At 38.4% G+C, this 20,335-nt stretch overlaps 1 protein-coding gene across 11 annotated transcripts in view; it reads right to left on the bottom strand.

Moving 5' to 3' along the window:
• Positions 1 to 20,335, bottom strand: part of NCKAP5 (NCK associated protein 5) — a 380,196-nt gene that overhangs the window by 90,758 nt on the left and 269,103 nt on the right. For all 11 annotated transcript variants that reach the window (XR_006018146.1, XM_042040728.1, XM_042040726.1 and 8 more), the window contains one exon: positions 4,432 to 4,500. Coding sequence is in view for 10 of the 11 variants with exons in the window: in XM_042040728.1 (XP_041896662.1) it covers positions 4,432 to 4,500 (69 nt within the window). In the remaining variant the exon portion in view is untranslated. The remainder of the gene's footprint in view (positions 1 to 4,431; positions 4,501 to 20,335) is intronic.

Here is a 20,335-nt window from a genome sequence, read left to right as displayed (position 1 = left end):
CTGCTTTTGAGTGAAAATAGGTATCTAAATGGAAGTACCTGCCAGTGATCCATAGCTCCCATGGAACTCAAGAAAGATATGTAACCAGGTTCTTTAGAAAACATGGTTTGTTTTTTTTTTATTATCTAGCATCTTGGAAAACTGTGTTGTTATTACCATTCAAGATTTTCAGGTCTGTATTTTTGGTATTCAGCAGGAACAGAGGTGGGAAGCCTTCAGTGAAATGTTCTGCAGTTACTAAAATTAATTTAGCACTCAATAAGTGGAATCATAGCCAAATGTTTGCATTTCAAATGAGGTTGCCATTCCACTCCTACAGCAGATGGAAGTAAGCTGCTAAACTCAACAATCTACTTCATTTTAACTTACAGGTATCAGGAGACACCATGATGTGAATGAACAACATGAACCAGCTCCACAAAACTGGCAGTCACAACTACCAAGAACTGTGGAAACTGAGACCATCAAAGGCAGAGGAATTGACTTCTGAGATGCAGAAAATATGAAAATGTGAAGTTCCTGCTTATATGAGGCATAACTGTGGCTCAATCCCAGTGAAAAGCAGGCTGTAAAATTACTTGACCTGTGGTAACTGCAGTTAATCAAGGTGAAACAAGGAATAGAACAGAGCTGGCTGGTTCCTTGGTCTGCTATTCTGCAGAAGGTGACACTCCTTGCTTTCACACTGCCTGCCTTTCCTTTGAACTTAATAGCCAAGATCTTTAGGTGATGTTTCCTTTTCTGGTTTGCAATAAAAGAGATAAAAGATCCAGCTTCAGTTTTTCCGTAGGCAATTATGTTTACAAATATATGTCATAAAGTGGTCTTAATAGAAAAGTTATAAAAGAACGAATCAAAGAAAAGAGATCCTAATGCAACATCTGTCATGCCTTTTACAAGTACTGAGATTTTACACAGCTGCCTTTAATGTATGATTCCATATGCAAAAAGACATTTCAAGTGTACTAAAATAAAAGATTTATCTTTTATTCAAATCTTAAAAACAGAACGCCTTTTTTTAAGATAACTCTGCATTTTTGATTAGTTAATTCTTAAAACATCAGCAAAAATATCAACTACCCTAAGTTGCATAATTTCCTGCATGTGAATATGGTGAAGGTTGACAGAAATCTCAGCTGGCATAGTGATGTGAATAACCATGACATTGCTACCTACCAATCAACCGACATCTGAATTCCACAATAGGAAACTGGGATTAAGCATGTTAACCTCAAAGCCCAAAGGTACAGGAAGACAATACTGGGTTTCACATTAAATTTTTCAGCAACAGAAAGATACATTTATGGAGTATGTCTGAAATTAAATAAGCTCTTTTCTTATTTATCAAGTACTGGAACATTTCAATGACACCTTCTTCCAAATACTGTTCCAAGTTTTTTACATTTACACTTCAGAGATGAACAATTACTTTAAAATCAGTGAATAATTGTTAAAATTCATAAAGGACTCTGCTCAGCTTGACCCATATGCTTTTCAGATTTAATCTCCCTGAACATTTGAGTTTCTTTGAATTTTACCATGAAAATGATTACAGAGCATGCATTTTTATGTCACAGTTGCAGGCATTCATACAATATTAAATGTAGGGCATTATATGAATGAAAAGTACTATGTAAAATAACTGATTTAAAAAAAAGAAAAATGAGAGAAAATAATGGCAAGCATAGCTTTAAGAATTCAGCTCTGGCATCTCTTTGCTACAGACAGACAGAAAAATCACAGTGGCTATTCTTACTTCCTTCATATTCAGCTTAATGGCCATCAGCACCTGAGCAGAGGGCACACTGGGCATAGCAGGTGTCCTTATCACTTTGCTGTGACCCTGAGGGACCACGAAGGTCACACTGCCAGGGTGGCCAGGTTAAATGGTGCTTGAGTGCCCTGAGCAGAGTTTGCCTGTGCCCAGGGGAGAGAAGCTACAATCTGAGGTTGCTGAGTGATGAGTGAAAGATGGCAGCGTTCTCTCAAGAGTCATCAAATGATGTTCCCAGCCTTCATTACCTCCAGGGCCTGTCAAGGCTCCCAGGCATGTAACAGCCAGAATGGACAGGTGGTAGCTTGGGAGGGAAGCACTCCTTGTGCATCAGCCCAGGAGAAGTTCATTGCACTCACAACTAATTTGACTGAAGAGGCAAAATTAAAATCATGATTGTAGTAGGCACTCACATGTTTTGGTGGCACTTCACCTATGTCAGGTTCGGGTGTGATCACAACCTTGTGTTCCCAGGAACAGCTCTGTTCCTCACTCCAAACCTGCCAGGTGCCCCTGAAGCAAAGTGGGGCTGCAGCACAGACAGATACACGGCTGCTCCTAAGTTACATCTGCTCCTAAAAACACTGAACAAGTTCTGAGGGCCAGACTAGGGAAGGTCTGAAGAGATTCTCACTTTCAAGAAGAAGGGCTGGTGTAAGATGAGTTATAAACAGAGCAAGCATCAGACTTAAAGTCTTAAAGAAAATAAAATTTTCAGTGGAAATATTTTTAAATATTTTAATTTTTTTTTTTTTTAATCTTTATAGAAAGCACTTTATTTGCTTAAGATTTCCAGTTACAATCCCTGCCTGGAAAGGACTTTTGGTTATTAACTAATTGAATTTCTGTCTTATCTCCTATACTCTTTATTGTTACTATAAAATAGAGGGTGAGAATGTGTGATTTCTTGTGCAGCTCCACCAAAGGAATGTGCTCAGGTGGATGCTGACCCGGGACTCCTGCAGAATTTGCAATTATTAAATATGGTTTTCTTGCCCCAGTCACTGGCAGAAACTTCTTCACCTCAGTGACCAGAAGGCATTAGGTCCAAGCTTGTGTCAGCTCAAACAATGCTGGTTACAGTGCTTCTGCCAAAGCACTGTGAAACAGAACACACAAATAAAAGAACAAGATAAACAAAAAATGAAACAGGGAAGCCCAACCCAGGGGTGGTGAGAAGCACTTTCTCCTGAAAAAGTTGACACAATGGGAGAAGATGGATAATACAAAAGAACTGAAAACAGCCAACATAATGTTGGAGATCATGAACTTCAGAGCATAGTTGGATGTAATTATATGATCTTTAGTCTGAAACGGTGTGTGAAAAACAATCCTGGGTCAGAAATCCATCACGTCACTGCAAACAGCATAAAAGCATGTTTCCTGTCCTTATAATCTGCATGGAGTGCTTTGCTGAAATGGACAGTTACAGTGCTTTGCTCGTTTCCAAAATTAATTATGTAAGCAGATTTTGTCCTAGACAATCAGAAAATAATTTTAATTCAGGCTCTGTAATTTAAAATGAAGTTAGCAATTACATGGTAATTTCATCCTTATCACCAAGATATCCATACGCGGTTCAAGTGTGCACTGAAAGAGTGACTTGGGCCAATGCAGACAAAGGCTCTGCTCATACCCCAGAGCCACAGAATGGGCAGAGCACGACCCTGTGGGAAGGTGTATCTGTAAATTCCCTGATAAAACTATGCCACAGTGGCAAAAGAGTGGATTTGTTGATGAAAATCTGCACTGAACTGAGGTTTCTTGTGCCAGAGCTGTATTGCTCATGCTTCTAACACTTCAGCAAATGCTGATTAAAAATTTAAAAAGCTGGTGGGAAGACTGGAATTGTCATCTGCCCTGGGTGGTTTGCTTGCTTACACACTCTTTTCTCCAAGGTGAGCTGGGGTTCTTCTGGTTTTGTTTGCATGTCAGCTAATTACTTATGCCACTACACATCCTTATTATGGAATGGGTAAATGATTTCTGCCAAGCAACTCTTCGAGCCACTAAGAGTTTTAAAACTGCTTTAAACTCTCAGGCATGTTGAAGAGCCTTATTAGGAGGAACAAGTGAGCATCAGTACATGTGTGGAGAAATCTCCAAGCAACAGGAGATGGTAGACACTTCTGGAATTGTAGGCATTGCTGGAGTGCTCAGACAGTAAGTGAGGGGCAAATTACATTCTAGCTGTAATTGGAAGCTCTGATCTAGAAAACAGCTAGAAAAAAACAGCATTAAAAGCTGTGTATGTAACCCTAAGGGCGAGCTGAGGACTAAATTCTGGGGTTATGGAATGTATCACATGAGAAAGCTGGGGGGCTCTTGATGGGAGAAGCCACTGTCACACGTGTTCCACTTCAGATAAAAGGAGTGCACAGCACCTAATAGGCAAATTATAATCTCCTCCTCCTCATGAAAGCAAACCAGTTCTATGTATTGACCACTTTTCAGTGAAGAGGTGTGGTCAAAACAGGTTTTACGCAGAGGTCATGGAGAACAACACCTTTGACTGCCAGACACATGCTCTTGGAATTAATTAGAATGAGGTAATGCGAAAATTGCAGAACAATGTCAACCTTCTAAGAGAGGGAGAGATTAATTTGTATTCATTTAAACATAGTAGTAGGTAAGAACAACCTTTCCATATACCTTACCTCATCGAGACATCTCTCATACTGTTCTCTCTGATTTTCGTTTTCCAGAGCCAGCGCTGAATTCTCCGCCTACAGTAAAATGGAATAAATATGTAAATATGTACATTTAGCAAAGGATATATTTCACCACATGACAATTCATAAAAATTCTCAGGGGGCTTAATTATTTTCCTTCTTCAAGATCCAGAATAAAATGCACCATACAATTTATTTTGCTGCAGGTTGGTGCTTTGAGTAAAACCAGAAGTGACATTCATTTATGAGATTATTCACACCATGCATTACAATCCAGAACAATATCATAGCAGATATTCCACGTGTGTCCACCATCTCATCTTGTCAGGTGCAATAGACTTGGCAATGAAACACTATAAAAGATATTGACATCTCTTCTCTTCCTCTCCCTTTTCTGTTCAGAGGGAACTTGATAGCTGCGAACCACTCAGATGCAAACAGAGGCAGCCACTATCACAGGGAAACAAAAGCCAATCTTATGTAAACTTTTAACTCATAAGCCTGGTTTCTGCAGTGGGGAACTCCAGGAGCACAGGTCATTCTACAGCTCATTGGTGAATTACACCCTTTAACTGAAGCAGATAAATGTAATAGTCTTTACTTACGAAAAAAATATCCTCCTACTTCAACAGTGAGAGGTATTTTGCTACATCTAAACGCAATCTTGAAGCCAGATTTTTTTTCTCTCACATATGTAATTCTAAATATGATAAAGTTTCCTGTATATTAGGGCCTTTCATCTGTCTTTAATTTTCACCCTGTTCATATTTTTGCACTGTGAAAACTTCAATATAGCACAATCTGGTAAGTAAATCACAGTAAATCAAAGTATTTTTTATATATATCTGTATTAACTTTAGGAATTCTTGTAGTATTGGAAAAAGAAAATTTTTAAAGTGTGATGAAGTTTCATCAGAGCAAGTTTCTACTATTCTTCTCTTAAAGGCTGAGAAACTAAAGCAATATATATATAAATCTATGAGTTATAAATGGCTCTAGAAATCTCTGTGCCTCCCATGCATAACTTCACGTCACATAACCATAACACCAAAATCAATACATTCCCATAATTACAACTATTATGCAATTTACAGTACTTGCATTACTTTAACCTTCTGTCAACCTATAAAACTTAAACAAATGCTGTTTCAAAGGAATTGTCGTTACCAAAACAACAGTGATAAATATAGTTAACATTTGTAGTTTTAGAGGAAAATTAATGTAATGTGCTGTATGGAAAGACTCTGTGGAAAGATGCACTGTTCCCCCTTCCTTGTTAAAAAAAGTCAATGAATCAACAAAATAAGAATCCCAAAGTCTATTAAATTGGCCCATTAATAAAAATTTCAATTGCAGCTGAATCATAAAAGTAAGGCTTGGAAGCAAAAGCAAACATACACTATTATCCAGCATCTTGAAAGAGATTGAAGAGTGAAAGTGTGGTAAGAAACAAGGGCATATAGAGTTTACTTATTTAAAAGTCTAAATAAGCAACTGTACGGAATCTGCACTTTATCTCCAGGGTACAATTAAAGCCAGCAAAGGTGGTAAAATGCTCTGCATCATATTTTCACAATGTCACCTATGAATGGGTTCAACATATGGCTATAAAAAGTCTATGGGTGATCCTGCAGAGAGCACTGTGAGATGAGGCAGCAAAAAGTAGCAGATGCAGAAGTACCAAAGTAGAAGAAGAAGCTGCAAAAGCAAAAGCAGTAGTAAGAAATCAGAAGCTGGAGGGTAAATAGTCCTCCAGACTGAAGAGGCCATAGTTTGCTTTTACAGACAGGTTCTTGCAGGTTCATTGATAAAATAAAGAGATGTTCGTTACATAAAAATATATTTCTGAGTTAAAGATTTTCAGATGTTTTCTCTAAGAATATCCCCCTAAAATGCCATCCAAAAGAAATTCTTACTGTTTTGAAGCAATCACTAAAGGATTAGTCTGCACATATTTTCACTCACACATATTGACATACTTATGGATTTAATTTTTAATTTTCATTTTCATTAACATAAAAATATATTGTATGATTTTATCCTAAAATAATTTGGGCAGATTGCTTCCACATAGAAATGTGTAAAAGAACTACAGCACACACTTGTACTATATGAAATACAGAGAGAGCTCCCCATGCTTCTCTTACTCTATATTTTGGAATGCTGTTAAATGGAATGCTAAATCTTCTTGGATCTGTTCACTAAATCCCTGATTTCAGCAAGCTATTCCATTACAAACAGGCTACCAAAATTAGGAGATCTAAACTTGACAGTATTATAAATAAATGCTACATTTCAGCTCTTATCAACCCACAGTGGGAACATCTGTATAATAAAACCTATTCTCACACCACTGCTTTCAAAATTGTAGTGGAAGGATGTAATGCAGTTAATATTAGCTTGAATTTTGTGCTTCTTGATTGCCAAGCAAATCAAGCCTATTTATTTGGCATTTTTGTAATGAGGACCAGACTAGAAGGGAACACTTGACTGACTTTACTTTAGAATCTGTGCCAGTTCCCACAACATGGGAAAACCAGTACTTGATACATTAATCACTCTACATTGCAACCAAATACTTGATAATAATCCTCATTCCCCTGAAAGTATTCATTTGGAAAATTTGTAGTAGCACTTACAGTCTCAAAACAATGCCTCCTAATCCAAACCTTCATTTATTTAACAGAAATCACTGGGTTTTGATGTTATTGTAAAGCTGCTCAATTTTTGCTCCAAAGAATCTGCCTGCCTCTCGTATTGTATATTCTGGGCTTCCTTTGCCAGTTAAGCAAAGTACATCTCCTTGAGGGAAGCTGCTATTAAATCTACTTCCATTTTTATTTTCAGGCCACACTTAGAGAAAGCTACGCTGCAGTAAGAAGCCCCTCTCACTTCTCACAGCTTGAAAGCTTTTGCACCCTTGCAGGCAAGCAGGGGCAGTGACAGTTCTGACCCCCAGTGCAACCACTAATCCCATCCATAACCTGGCAGGGGACTATGCAGGGAAAACTGAGCTTGCTGAGAACAAGCAACTGAGAGCCCTGAGAACAGCACTTTCTGAGATAGCCACTGATTTCTATAGAGATTTCTAGTTTTAGGCAGAGCTGTCCTCTAGGAATTGATGTATATTTCATGTTACATTTAGAAATGAACAATCCTTCTCTGTCCCTCAGCCTTGCAAGCACTAAAAGCGATGCAGCCCAGCAGACACGGCAAACTCAGTGCCTGCCACCAGCACCTCAGGCACACACATCTTTTCGGGGGGGGGGGGACAGATCTCAAAGTACAGCAGCATTCAGTCAGCCAACAGTAACTGTGGCATAGTTTACCACCAAATGAAACATCAGTACATTTTGGTTTTGGATCATTACAGATTCAAGGATCCTAAAATGTCAAAACAGACGTCCCTCCCAATTCCGATTTGGGAGAAAGGATTTTGCACAAGAGTCTCTCCAAACATTGGAAAATTTAAAGATTTCAGTCATGACTTGGATAATGCTAAGCAGCCTCCAACTTCCTGAATTAGAGACAACATTGTTCTGAACTGAGAGATTGGGTTTATAGAAAATCAGTTTGAAAGGTAAAACTTCAGACTACTTTAACAAAACCGAGGCTGCCTTGAATTGATACCACTGCTAACACAGTCATTATGAGAGACTTTGCCAACTGATTTTAATTCCTTCCTCAGGATGAAAAACATAGCCCTGGTAATGATAAAAAGTCTTTGGGTCAGCTAATAGCTTTCTCTCCCTTCCACAGATATTTTCTCATCTGGGGCAGCTGTTAGCACAGTTTCAAAGTTAGTAAAAGGCTACACACCTGATGCTTCAACAGACAATGCTCTGCACTTTTATAATGACAATGAAATTAATTAAAACATTGAATTTTCTACTAGAATGCACGAATAAAAGAGAATCGTGACTAAAAGAGAATTATGTAGAAGATAGTTTTCCTTACTCAACCACTGCAGAGATGAGACAAAACAAAAGGACGGGAGGGGGAAGAGAGAAGAAAGCAGAGAGCATGATGCATTTTGCACTAAGGGAAGAGGAGATCACAGAATCATAGAATGGCTTGGAATGAAAGGACCTTTAAAGATCACCTAGTCATGGACAGGAGGTGAAGGTCTAAAGGTTGTACGTCTAGTTAGCAGCTCAGCATGCTCTGAAGGTATCATCAATAAAGGTCAAGAGGAACAAAGTTATGACAGTGAACTTTAAAATCCCTGACAGAATGCTACTCCACAGTTACCAGGTTCGCTCCTTTGTTATTTATACTAAACCGTTTGTCCATTTACAGAAAGCTTTATTGATTTACACAGACACTCATTTGTCATGCCCAGTGCAGTGTATTAAGGGCTGTCCAAGCACTTCAAATGTACTCAGCAATTTTTTCCTGCTTTCAGCTTCTGATTTTGTATACTTTTGTGGTCACAACTTCCTACAGCACATGAGAGGTCAAACGCTGTCATTGGCAAGGTAAGAAGTGATGCTGTTGCATTTTTTCCTCAGGTCCTTAGAGCATTTTTGGTGAGCTGCTGTTCTGGGAAGAGTTTACCACTTGAATCACCTCTGTGTCATTGGTCACAGGGAACTTTTTGCATTTTTCTGTCCCTGTTATGCAGAAAATTTGTCCTTTGAAAGACTAATCCAACAAATTGTCAGAGGAAAGTTTAACACCATACTTATGCTGGTCAGAAGAACTGAAAATCACATTTGTGCTTTTAAATCAATGTAATTGTAGCAACAAAAGCCTTAATTTAATTCTACCACTGTAACAGCATTTCCACTGGCTACTTTCCAGTGCCTTCTATATTAGTAAAGACAGCTCTTTGCTAGGAGTAAAATGGGAGCTGCACCTCAAGGCCACCTGTCAACATTTGGATGTTTCCACCTTGTCCTTTACACTTTTTCCACAACAGATCAACACTGGGCAACCACAGAGTATGCCCCTGCTGAACAGCTCTGCTCCCTGGCCCCACATCCCCAGGACACTGAGCCTGGGCAGTGCTAGCTACTGATGCAATAAGCAGTGAATTTAGTGGAATAATACTTAGGAAAAGTGCATTTTTTTTTCAAATGTCCTAGTCTTAATTATTTCTTCTGGATCATGGAGATGGGAGAAAAAAACCTCCCAAAACAACCAAAAAGAACAAATTAGTGATAGGATGACAGCTTCTCACCCTTTCTTCAAAACACTTAGCCTTCTAAGTAGGATCATTTTCTGTTTTATTTTTCAATAGCCTGTTATATTTGACCCCACTTAAAACATTTGACATATTTTATCTGAAATATTCAGCTACTGTTTAATTCCCATTCACTTAAAACATGGCACGAAAGTCATACATATGTGATGCTAAATAATAAAGCACAGAACTATACAAGTGTCAATTATAATTCTGTCTATAAAAAGGCCACATTAAACCTTACTGGGCAGCACTGGTGGGGATCATTCTTGCAATTCACAACTTCAGCAATATTTTTTCAATTCTTTACTGCCACAAAACTGTATTAAATCTCAAAAGCCGTCTACCTCCCAGGCCATGCTGTGCTATAACTGTGCTACCCATGGGTTTGTAGACTCACAGAAAGCAGTACGACCTTCTAAAGTATGCTAGAAATCAGAAGATACTTATTCAACATCAGGAAACTAACCACTTAAGGCTACCAAAAACTCCTTGGGTTTAAATGTTGCTAAGAAAAAGCAGCCCAAGGTCTGTGCAACTTCTTATTATGCCTCATCAATTATTGATTAGCAGATTCATGTATTTAAACATGAATTTACAGCAGAAATTAGGTAACAGTTTTAAAATTTGTGTTGATTTCATGCTGTCAGAGATCAGAACCCAGAACTTGTTCATTTATCTGCACATTTTCAGCAGATTGCACGAAGGGATTCCCACCCACAGTCCTGGATAGGGCTCATAACCACAGAGATCTTTCCCTCTCTGCTGAGCTACTCCCAGTTCAAACAAGAAGAAACAACGGGTGTTCAACCTAAATGAGGGAGCCTCCCTTTGGAAAGAAGGGTATAACTAGAATTTAATCCTTCAAATCTACTCAAACTGGATAAATGTATAAACTTCAAGACCTGAATCAAACAAACCAGAACCAAATGAGATTCATACACTGCTGATGAGACTGTGTCCTAAAAATGACTAAAGCAAACCTCATATTCCTGGGAATTCCTCTGTAAAATACCTTTATTCTGCCCCCCGCCCCAAATCTGGGCTGGAAATTTTCAACTGAATGACAGTATTTGTCTTTTCTTCTTCCAGTTAACTCTAAAGTAGTTAAGAATTACAAACCTTTAAAACTTACAACATTTTCCCTTCTGACACCACAGAAATGTTTGGAGTTGACATTTTAAAGAGAAGGTTAGGAATACATCTAGCGAAACAGACGGCATTATAAGCACAGGCTTATCTCCAAGCAAATAATCACCCAGGCTCCTACTAACAGATATATCAATAATAGTGTTGTATGTTTACCTGCATGCAAATTGGAGAAAACAGCAAATTCTACCAGTATTTACAGAGATAATAATAGACTCTCAACATTTCCACTGGTAAAGCACTGTCAATACAGGCCTTTGCACAAATGGGTTAAACTTATGAAGAATGTCTTTTTTTGTTTCCCAAAAATTTCTTCCAAACGAGCACATATAAAACATTTTTTGAGGACCAGGATTAGAAGAGGTCTGAATAAACAGAGAGAGGCAGCAAACAACTATATTTCCTAAAGACATGGTCTATATAACACACATGCACTTGATAAACCATAGAGGTACAAGCATGGGGAGCCAAAAGCCCCACGAAGACTCCCACCACATCCTTTTTTTCCCCCTTCTTGTTTTAAGTGATTTTTCCTTACAGAATTGCTGTCCCTAAAAGCAGAGAGCATTTCACCCTGACAGACTGACTGTGCTTCCTCATGTAATATTCACAGATAGTTATTTCTTCTATAAAAGAAAAAATCCCTGCTCCATGAAAAAAGGTCTGAGATCCTGAAATTGTGAGTCAAACTAAGATTCTTACAATTAACACAGACAGATAAAGGCAAGTGGTGTGGACTTGATTAATCTGAAATGGCATTTTGTGGTTAATATCTAATTGTATGTGACTCATACCTAAGTATCTTTGCACTGAAACCTCTTTTAGGAGCCAATCACATCACATTTGGTCAGTTGCATTTGTTTCAATTTTTCTTGAAATTCTAGCTCTTTGAAATAATAATTACTTGATAAATTTGATTATAGCAATTATTAGTAAAGATTACTTGAAAACCATTGACTATCTGTAAACCCAGTGCTTAAGCTCAATACAAAACTTACAATGCAGTCATTTGCAAAGAAAATATTTGCTTTGCTTTGCAGGGAAACATTTTGGAGAAGACTTTTATCAAATTTAGGAGTCACATTGAAACCAATAACTAAATTTTTTAAATTTAAAAAATTTAATTTTTTTACCTTTTAAAAGGTAGGTTTTGCTTTTAGTTTTTCTTTTTTTATTTAAATTCAGATCTTGAGGAAGACTCATATATTTTAAGACAGTTTTTCAAGCACTAAGAAAGACCACTTTAGAATTTACTGTAAATGAGTTATCCTTCAAAGCTGGGCAATTTCGACCATGAGCTCACTGACACCGTGACAATTTTGTACTTTCTGTGATTCCATTATCCACACCTGAGCAGCACACTCAGCTTCAAGGTTCATCTAATGGGGAGCTTGAAAGGAATAGGGCATTTCAGATCTCTATATGAAAATTAATCTCTGGGCCACTTTATCCCAGCAGAAACACTTCCTATTTCTCCCCTCTTGTCTTTGAGATGCTCAGAGAAAATACTGAAATGCTATTACTGATCCTTGGCTCTGGGAAGTGAGTATGGAAGAGGAAGACCAAGGGACAAACTGCCTTTACAGGTAGAAAACCTTGAAATTAAGTATCAGGAAGACAAGGATTACATAAAGTATTCAGGTTTTTTTTTTTTTTAATTTCTAGAAATTCTATCAAGAGCAGCTCTTCTCTAAAGTAACTTTTCTATGGGTTTTTTGAATAACATTGGACTGAAAATAAAATATAATTTCACAGGTCAGTGGAAAAAAAAATGGCTTTAATGCTGTAACTGGTGCTTCCAGGCTGCTCAATGTACCTGAACCAAAGGGCTGCAATTAAATGATAGTAAACAGTAAAAATCTGGAGCTCAATTTGGCACTGTCTTCAAGGAACACCAACACCAGCCTCCTCCCCACTTGCCCATTCCACTCCCCCAAGGAAATTAAGCAATTGAGTTTGCTCATGGGGGCTGAGGATAGAAACAAAATATTCAGACTTTACTGCATTCCTGCTTTTTGTCCCCTCATTTAATGTATAATCTACAACACAAATGTATCCCATACCCAATTATTTTGGATCTCACTGGAAGGTAAAAGAGCAGATGTTTTGCTCTGACTTCAGAGAAAGTGGATGCTGAATATTTATCAAGAAATATTTTTTCCTAATTATTTATCCTAAGTTCCTTCATTTAGTTCAAACAAAAGTAATTATGAAATAAAATGATTTAAACTGACAGTGTGGAAAACACTGATTCCATATGCTTGAATGTCACATGCACTGGTTGGGTGATGGGAAACTCATACCAGTTCTCTGCTATGCAAGTGGGGAAATCTTTTTTTCTTCTTTTCCAAAGAAACATGTATGAGTTTTTCTGAAATGGAAAAAATGGCATATACAACTGGTTTTCCATTTTAAAAAATGCCCCTTCCGCTTTTTTTTATTTGAATTATGAGAAAAAGAATGACTTTTCTTTGTTATACTATGCAATAGACTTAAAAATTATGTGATGGTATAATTGATACTGCCACAAAGTATTTTTAAACATAATAAAATATAAAATATATTTTTTTCCTTCTCCTATGCTGAATCATTTTACTCTGTTCCTTTAAAGACTTCAAGTTAAAAGCTTTCCACCACAATAAGCTATTAACGTCGACTGTTTCACACTTCGCAACATAAATTTATAACAAGTTTTCCTGTTTTAACTACATGGGAGCACTGAGTTATTCCTGAAGGCGATGTTTCCTGCAATTCCACTCTCTTCATCAGAAGTCACCCATAAGTCAACCTCCCCAGGTATTTCAAAATGAACTTCTCTTGATGGCCTCAGTTATTTCTGTCCCTCCCAGCTAAGGAGTCGTGAAGCCGAGTGGAGCAGGACAGGTATTGGTGCTGTGTTATGGAGAGCATCGAATGCCACATAACGTGCAGCAATTGTTTTGTAGCCAGTAGCCAACTCCTAATACCTGAATCACAAAATTACTGCTCATTTCCAGCTAGCTGAAATGAAACTCTATTTGCAAATATCACCGTGTTTCTCCTGAGAGCTTTGAACATTCTTCTCTTTTGTTCTTACAGGCGCCGCACGAATCGGGCAATGTCCCTTGCTCCACACAGCAACATGTGGCTTTTGCAGTGACATTTGTTAAATTGAAAGTTCTGATTCATTTAATTTTTAATCTTTTAGAGTGAATTTGCAGAGTAATTGTATTTGGCCTAAAAGAGCAACAGCCCAGGCCTCAAATTCTGCCTTTTAAAAGATTCAGCAGATTGGAGTTGTGTCTGGCTTTTTCTCCCCTGTGCAGACTGTGCTCACTTAGAGAAGATGGGATGAGGATCCTGTGGAAAATGATGTGGCAGCACCTGATTGTGATCCTAACGAGTTATATGAAATGTCTCCTACTGAGCTGGCTGACATCAGGTCCATCCACATTGGATTTTGGGCTTGGATGAGCTGTGAGTGTCCAGATCTCCAGTGATTTTTCTGATCATTACAGTGACCAGATAAGAGCTCAAACCGTGGTGTGGCCTTGGATCCAATGGACTGGGTTTCTTTTACAGGAAATGGGAAGAGGAACTGCAGCTGCTGCTGGGCTTTCCTGGAGCTCAGCCAGAGTGACTCCCCAAAATGTACAGAGCACAACTCTGAGGATCTGCTCCTGTTACACTGCAGTGCTCCCAAGGCAGACACACAATTATAACAGGATATCTCCCTAAATTAATAGGGAAGCCCTAAGGCAGTCCACTGCCAGGACAAAATCATATCCCACAATACCAAAGTAAAAGACAGGTCTGTTGGGAACTTTTTCCTGCACACAAGAGAGATGTGCCAGAGGCATTTTTCTACTTGCATATTTTTATAGCTTTGTACATTATGAAAACAGAAAATAAAAACCTGCACAGAAACATATACATTCAATCCAGCTACACAGAAAGCAAATTGTATTGTAATTATATATTTTTAAGTGCTCCTGTGTTATATTAAAGTCTTTCTCAATTATTAACTTAACCTTGCTCTTCAGCATACACAATTTGTCTCAGATTTTGTTCTTTGTACTTCCATTTGTTTGCAAACTACATTCTAAGAGGTCCAAGAAAGGCCTTAGGCTACAACTTTGGGAGAACGTGGCAAACCAGAAGTTCTTAAAAAACAAGGTTTGGCTGACAATCACAGTCTCATATGGCACATATTTTAGGTCAAAGTTGATGGCATTCAGTGGTGCCCCAGTAAGAAGCTCAGGCATGAAAAGCACAGCAGCAGCAGCCCAACAGCCCAGCCCTGATCTGCAGAATGAGCCAAAGTCACATCATACATAATTAAACTCAGCTCAAGTGCAGCCACTGGAACTGCACCCACCTTCACATGTCTAAATTTGATAGCCAAATACAGTAACACTGGTATCAACGATGAGGAAATGTTGCTGTTCTCTCATTCCAAGCTCCTGTTTAGGAGCAGGATCAGTGATTAATCAATTGGCCTAAAGGGAAAAGGCAGAGAAAAGAACGAAAATAAATCGATGTATGAAATACTATGCAATGTCACATATATCTAGAATTGATCACATTACTGTTCTGTCAGATTGGCCTGCAATTGGGAAATATTCCTGCCTGGCAGATGTCACCAGTGAGGCAAATCACTTGCTCAAAGCCAGGAGCAATTCTCATCTCTTCTTTCTATTCAATGTCTCTGTGAAAAATACAGGTTTTGCCTAATACTAGCAAAGTTCTTTTTTACAATGAACTAAGAACACTTATTTTTACTCATCTAATTGGGTAAAATTTTGAATAGTTATCCTGGGGTCACTTCAAAGGGCTAAATATTTGAGAAAAAGAGTATAAAGACAACCATCACTGGAATGGAGAAAATCCTATATTGTGCCACAGCAAGAGGAGCCAAGAGGAAGACACAAATTGTTCCCTTAAAAATGGAGTTATGTCAACACTATCTGCAAAGATCTGCTAAGGCTGGCTCAGGTTGCTCATGCATCGTTCTACTGAGGCCAATACTCTGGTTCTCAAGAAGAGCTAATTAGCTCAAATGAAAGCTTCTTCATGCAGTGACACTGCTTCTGCTACCTGAACTACTTTGCATGGCAGGGCATTATATAAAAAGATGATGCTGTTTATAAAGCTTGCAACAGAGCCTTTTTCTCTGTTTCACACCTCCTACCTTAATTGAATCAAATTTATGCATGTATATGTGTAACAGTAATCTCTGCACGGCACTGGGGAGATGCTTCAATGTCTAACAAAATCCTTTTTGTGATGATACAGATCAGACTTAAGGTTACAGAAAGAACGCTCATTGTATTTAAGAAAAAGAATATTACAATGGTCATTATTGGTAACAGCAGCTAAAGAATGATGACATCAAATAGGACTGAAGGAAATTACCAAGGAGCAGGCAACAGGCTTTTCTCTGACACCTGTCTAAGGTCTGAATATATAAACTCCATAAGGTTCAAAAGATGAGAAAGGAGGAGCTATTGGAGACAATTAAGGAGAAGCTTCAGCTGTTTCAGCCCCATGATCTCTTCACTGAAAAGCGTCTGCTCATTTCCAGATTAGCATTAACTGTTAAGAAAAATGCTAACCAAGTCTTGCAGCACGACAGATGCACTACAGGAAAACACCTAAACTTCTGTTTAAACACACAGCAGCACAACCCTCATACCCATTTCTCAGCTGAGCTGAAACTGTTGCTGCAATAACTTCACAGAGGATTTTGTCTAGCAAAGTAGCCAATGTGTAAGTACTTCTTAGAGTTTAACAAAAAGCTGAATGAAAAACTCAGGTCTTACCTGCTTCCTCTATTTTAAATGACTTTTTCCTGAAGAACTTAAATGTTAAGACCCAGAACACTTAAAATCAGGAGGATTTTTCTGGAGGAACAGACTGTTTGACTGAAGACAAGAAGGAAACCTGCAGGCTTGTTAAAGGGAAACACCTGTAATCACCAACGGAGCCCTTCTCCTAAATTATTGCCAAGTCTTGGCCCTGTCTGAGTACACACTACCCAGAAGAGGAATAGGAAAACCCATGAATCACAAAGATGAACGAGCACTGTCAGCACATGTGATGGAAGGCCAGCAGGGATCACAGGTCTTCCTGTGGGAAGGGAAGAAGCTCTGCCCTCTAGATGGCATTATGCGCCTGTAGATCCCAGATGGAGCTGGCCAGCCCTGCCAGGCAAGGTAACCACGTCTCCACCTGCATGCGAGCCCAGAGGTCAGGAAGGTCAGATGGCAACTCCTGGACTGCATGGGAAGGTGAGAGCTGTACATTCCTGAAGGGCAGAGCAGGAGCTGTCCTGGGCAGAGACCTGCTTTGGCTGTCCCACGTGGGAAGCAGAGGAATGGTGCTCAGCCTAAGGTGAAAAAAAATGGAGGATCTGACCCCATATGGAGAAAGACAACTTAACTGGAAGAGGTGGGGAATATGAGAAAACATGTAATAAAAACCAAAAACAAACAGCAAAAAAACCACATGTCCTTATGAATAAACAAAACTCTCCTTGACATTTAATAGCATCTGAAAGAGACAAGGGTACAGTAAAATGTGCATGTAGCTATCCACATACAGCACATGAGGCTATATTGTATCCATGTATAGTTTTTCTGACTATGCACTGAAATTCAACCCTTACTTAGTGATAATCAGGTATCTACAGAACCATCAGCAAAAATCAGTTTCACACATAATGGACTGATGTCAGACTATTCCACTTTTGATTTATCTATCCTCTCTATATATTTATAACTAATCTTAAAATCTGTGCTTGTCACCATGACAGATTAAGCAGACCTAAATATAATCTTTTGGGTATTTTCTGCTGTGGACTATCAAATTAGCTGCATAATAAAGCCAGTGAATATCGAATTTCAAGAGTATGTTAATCATAGAGATTTCACATGTGTAGTTAAGCATTTCCCAACACAGAAGCCAACCCTCACAGGCTAGAATTCAGCACAATGCCCGTAATTCCAGTGTATCAGTGTAAGTATACCTCCCCAGTATCCCTGCTATAATCTCCAATGCTGTATTTCTATAAGATGAACAAAAAGGAAATCACCACCAAATTAAGAAACAGTGCATTGCCATGAAGATGTCATTACTGTTGAAGCATTTTCAAGGTCAGTAAAGAGAAATTATTTTACTATGTAAGAGTTGCAAGGGATTCAGCTCTAACAGCTGAGGTAAATGAATCAGGATTTCCTATGCAGCCAGTGGAGAATGTCCACAGAATACTCAGATTTTTTAAAATAATGTTAGTTTGAAATGAACTGCAACTATGTATTTAGTTTATGAACTGTAGAACTGTCATTACTGTCAGCTAAATTGCATGCATTAGTATGTAAATTAAAAATATAGGGCATGATTCTAAACATCTCTGTCACATAGAAGGTTTCCTCTGAAACAACTGCCACTGTGAGTAATTAGCAGGCTGACAGAAAGGGCTTGTGGAGAGCCAGGCTCAGAGTGCACAGCTGAGAGAAACTATTTAAAAAACTCCTGAGCCTCACTCTCCAAAATGATAGATGTGTGGGGATAAACACAGCCACCTAGATCTATAACACAGGGTTGGAAAATCTCATTCCATTCACCAGAGAGAGTGGATTTTACATTGTACCACGCGCCTGATTGCTAAAAAAGGTGAGTTACATTAACTGCCGATTATCTGCAAGAGGGCACCACACTTGGAAAGAAGGGCACTGAAAAACTATCATTAGATTATAAGAGGCAGACAGAAATAGCAGATTCCTTCACTGCAACCTAGCGAGGACTGTGTGCAGAATGCAGTTAACATTCATTTCAATAGAGAAAATCTGACAGGTTTAATAAAACCGAGATGATTTTCCTTGACTTCTGTGACTTACCTTTTCTTCGCCAACTACACCTATTCCTCAGACCTCTTGGCACCAAATCATTATTCTTGTGGCCATATTCAACCCTCTATTGTGAATGAACTATTCTAGAATGAACTCTATGAACCATTCAAAGACTGTTGTGTTAGCAAACTAAGTACTTTCATACTTTCCACACAAGGAGGTGTATGTGCTATTGTCAATACCACCTGTTGTTCTTATGTGGACCAAAATGGAAGGATTAAGAAAGATTTGGATGAAATTTCGAAGGGAACTCAAATTCTACATGAAGTAGCTTCTAGAAATAACACCTTAAATTTTGATAATATTTTTGATACCCTCACCTCATGGTTACCAAACTGGGCCTGGGTGAAAGAAATATTCATAATAGCTGTAATTGTACTTATGATCTGTGTAATTGCCTGTGGAGCAGCCGGTTGTATAAACTGGTTCTGTGAGTAAAGAATAGAGTAGAGACTAGACAAGGTAGAGTTTTGTTAGTCTCTAAAAGGGGGAAAATGATGCCATGATGATTTTTTACCTTTTATACCTTTTTACAACTTCTGTATTCTTAGTGCTTTTTGCCTTCATCCTTGGACTTGTTTGTTCAGCTAGGAGACTAAACATTTTAGAAGCTTTGTAGCTAGGGATCAGTGTGCCCCAGACCCCAAGGTCCTCTCCAGAACACATTCTGTAAACTAAGGTAGAACCATCCAGGGGAAGGCTCCTTGGGGAGGGGGTCTCACTTGAGCCTCTCATTGGGGAATTTTTGATTGATATGCTAATTAGTAAAACCTATAATGTTATACCCGATCTTTTGGAGGTGTGCATTGCGGGGTGCATCTCGATGCATATGACCTGGACATGTGCACCTAAGGATCCTTAAAATAAATACCAAGGTAAAATCCCTTTTTCCCTTCTAACCATGTTTGACTCTTGATTTTAAGACCAGGAAAAGGCATCAGTACCACAGAGCTTTCTCTGTAAGACAAGAGCCATTGGACTGGAACTCGGAAAATCATAGAAAAAAATAATTTATAACCTGGTTCTTACAATATATGTTATTCCATTTGGCTGTGGTAAAATGAACATTAAATGCTTATCTCTGTTCTCATTGTTTCAATAAAGTTTCCAGATCTCAGTATATTGTCTTGAGGATTCTATAGTTTACCTATAATTTTCACAGCAGCATGCACCAAAATTTAGGGGAAAAAATCACTACAGTAGGTGAACTAAAAGATATTCTAAACAGTACCCTGACTAAAATATTAATGTGAAGTAAAAAAATTGCATGTAAGACATAGGCATATATTGTGTTTTCTCCCACCTGAAAGATGTTGGATTTACTGCCCTGGAAAAGAGCATTTTATATCACTCTGCCTTGAGAAGGAAGAAATCAGGAACAGCACAAGTTACTCACTCCTTTCCTGTGTGCCTTGGAACACACTGGTGTTTGTGATGAGCACTGATGCTGGAAAGTAGCTTTCATTAAAGCCTGTTTACTGCATGAGAAAACTAAAGGAGAAAAATTCTGATACGCAGCAAAATTCACGAGTAGTTGATGGGGTATGACACGAGGACACATTCAAAACAGTTAAACACTGTTTTAAGTCACAACAGAACAGGAATAATAGCTGAAGCATACTCTGTTGAGCACTTGGCTGAATTAGCAAATTTCAATAGATTAGTG

This window comes from Corvus kubaryi, unplaced genomic scaffold (genome assembly GCF_017639235.1).
Source record: "Corvus kubaryi isolate FWS band 111438036 unplaced genomic scaffold, C.kubaryi_AGA036_p1.0 37396, whole genome shotgun sequence".
Taxonomy (NCBI): Eukaryota; Metazoa; Chordata; class Aves; order Passeriformes; family Corvidae; genus Corvus; species Corvus kubaryi.
This window is presented reverse-complemented; position numbering and strand designations above follow the sequence as displayed.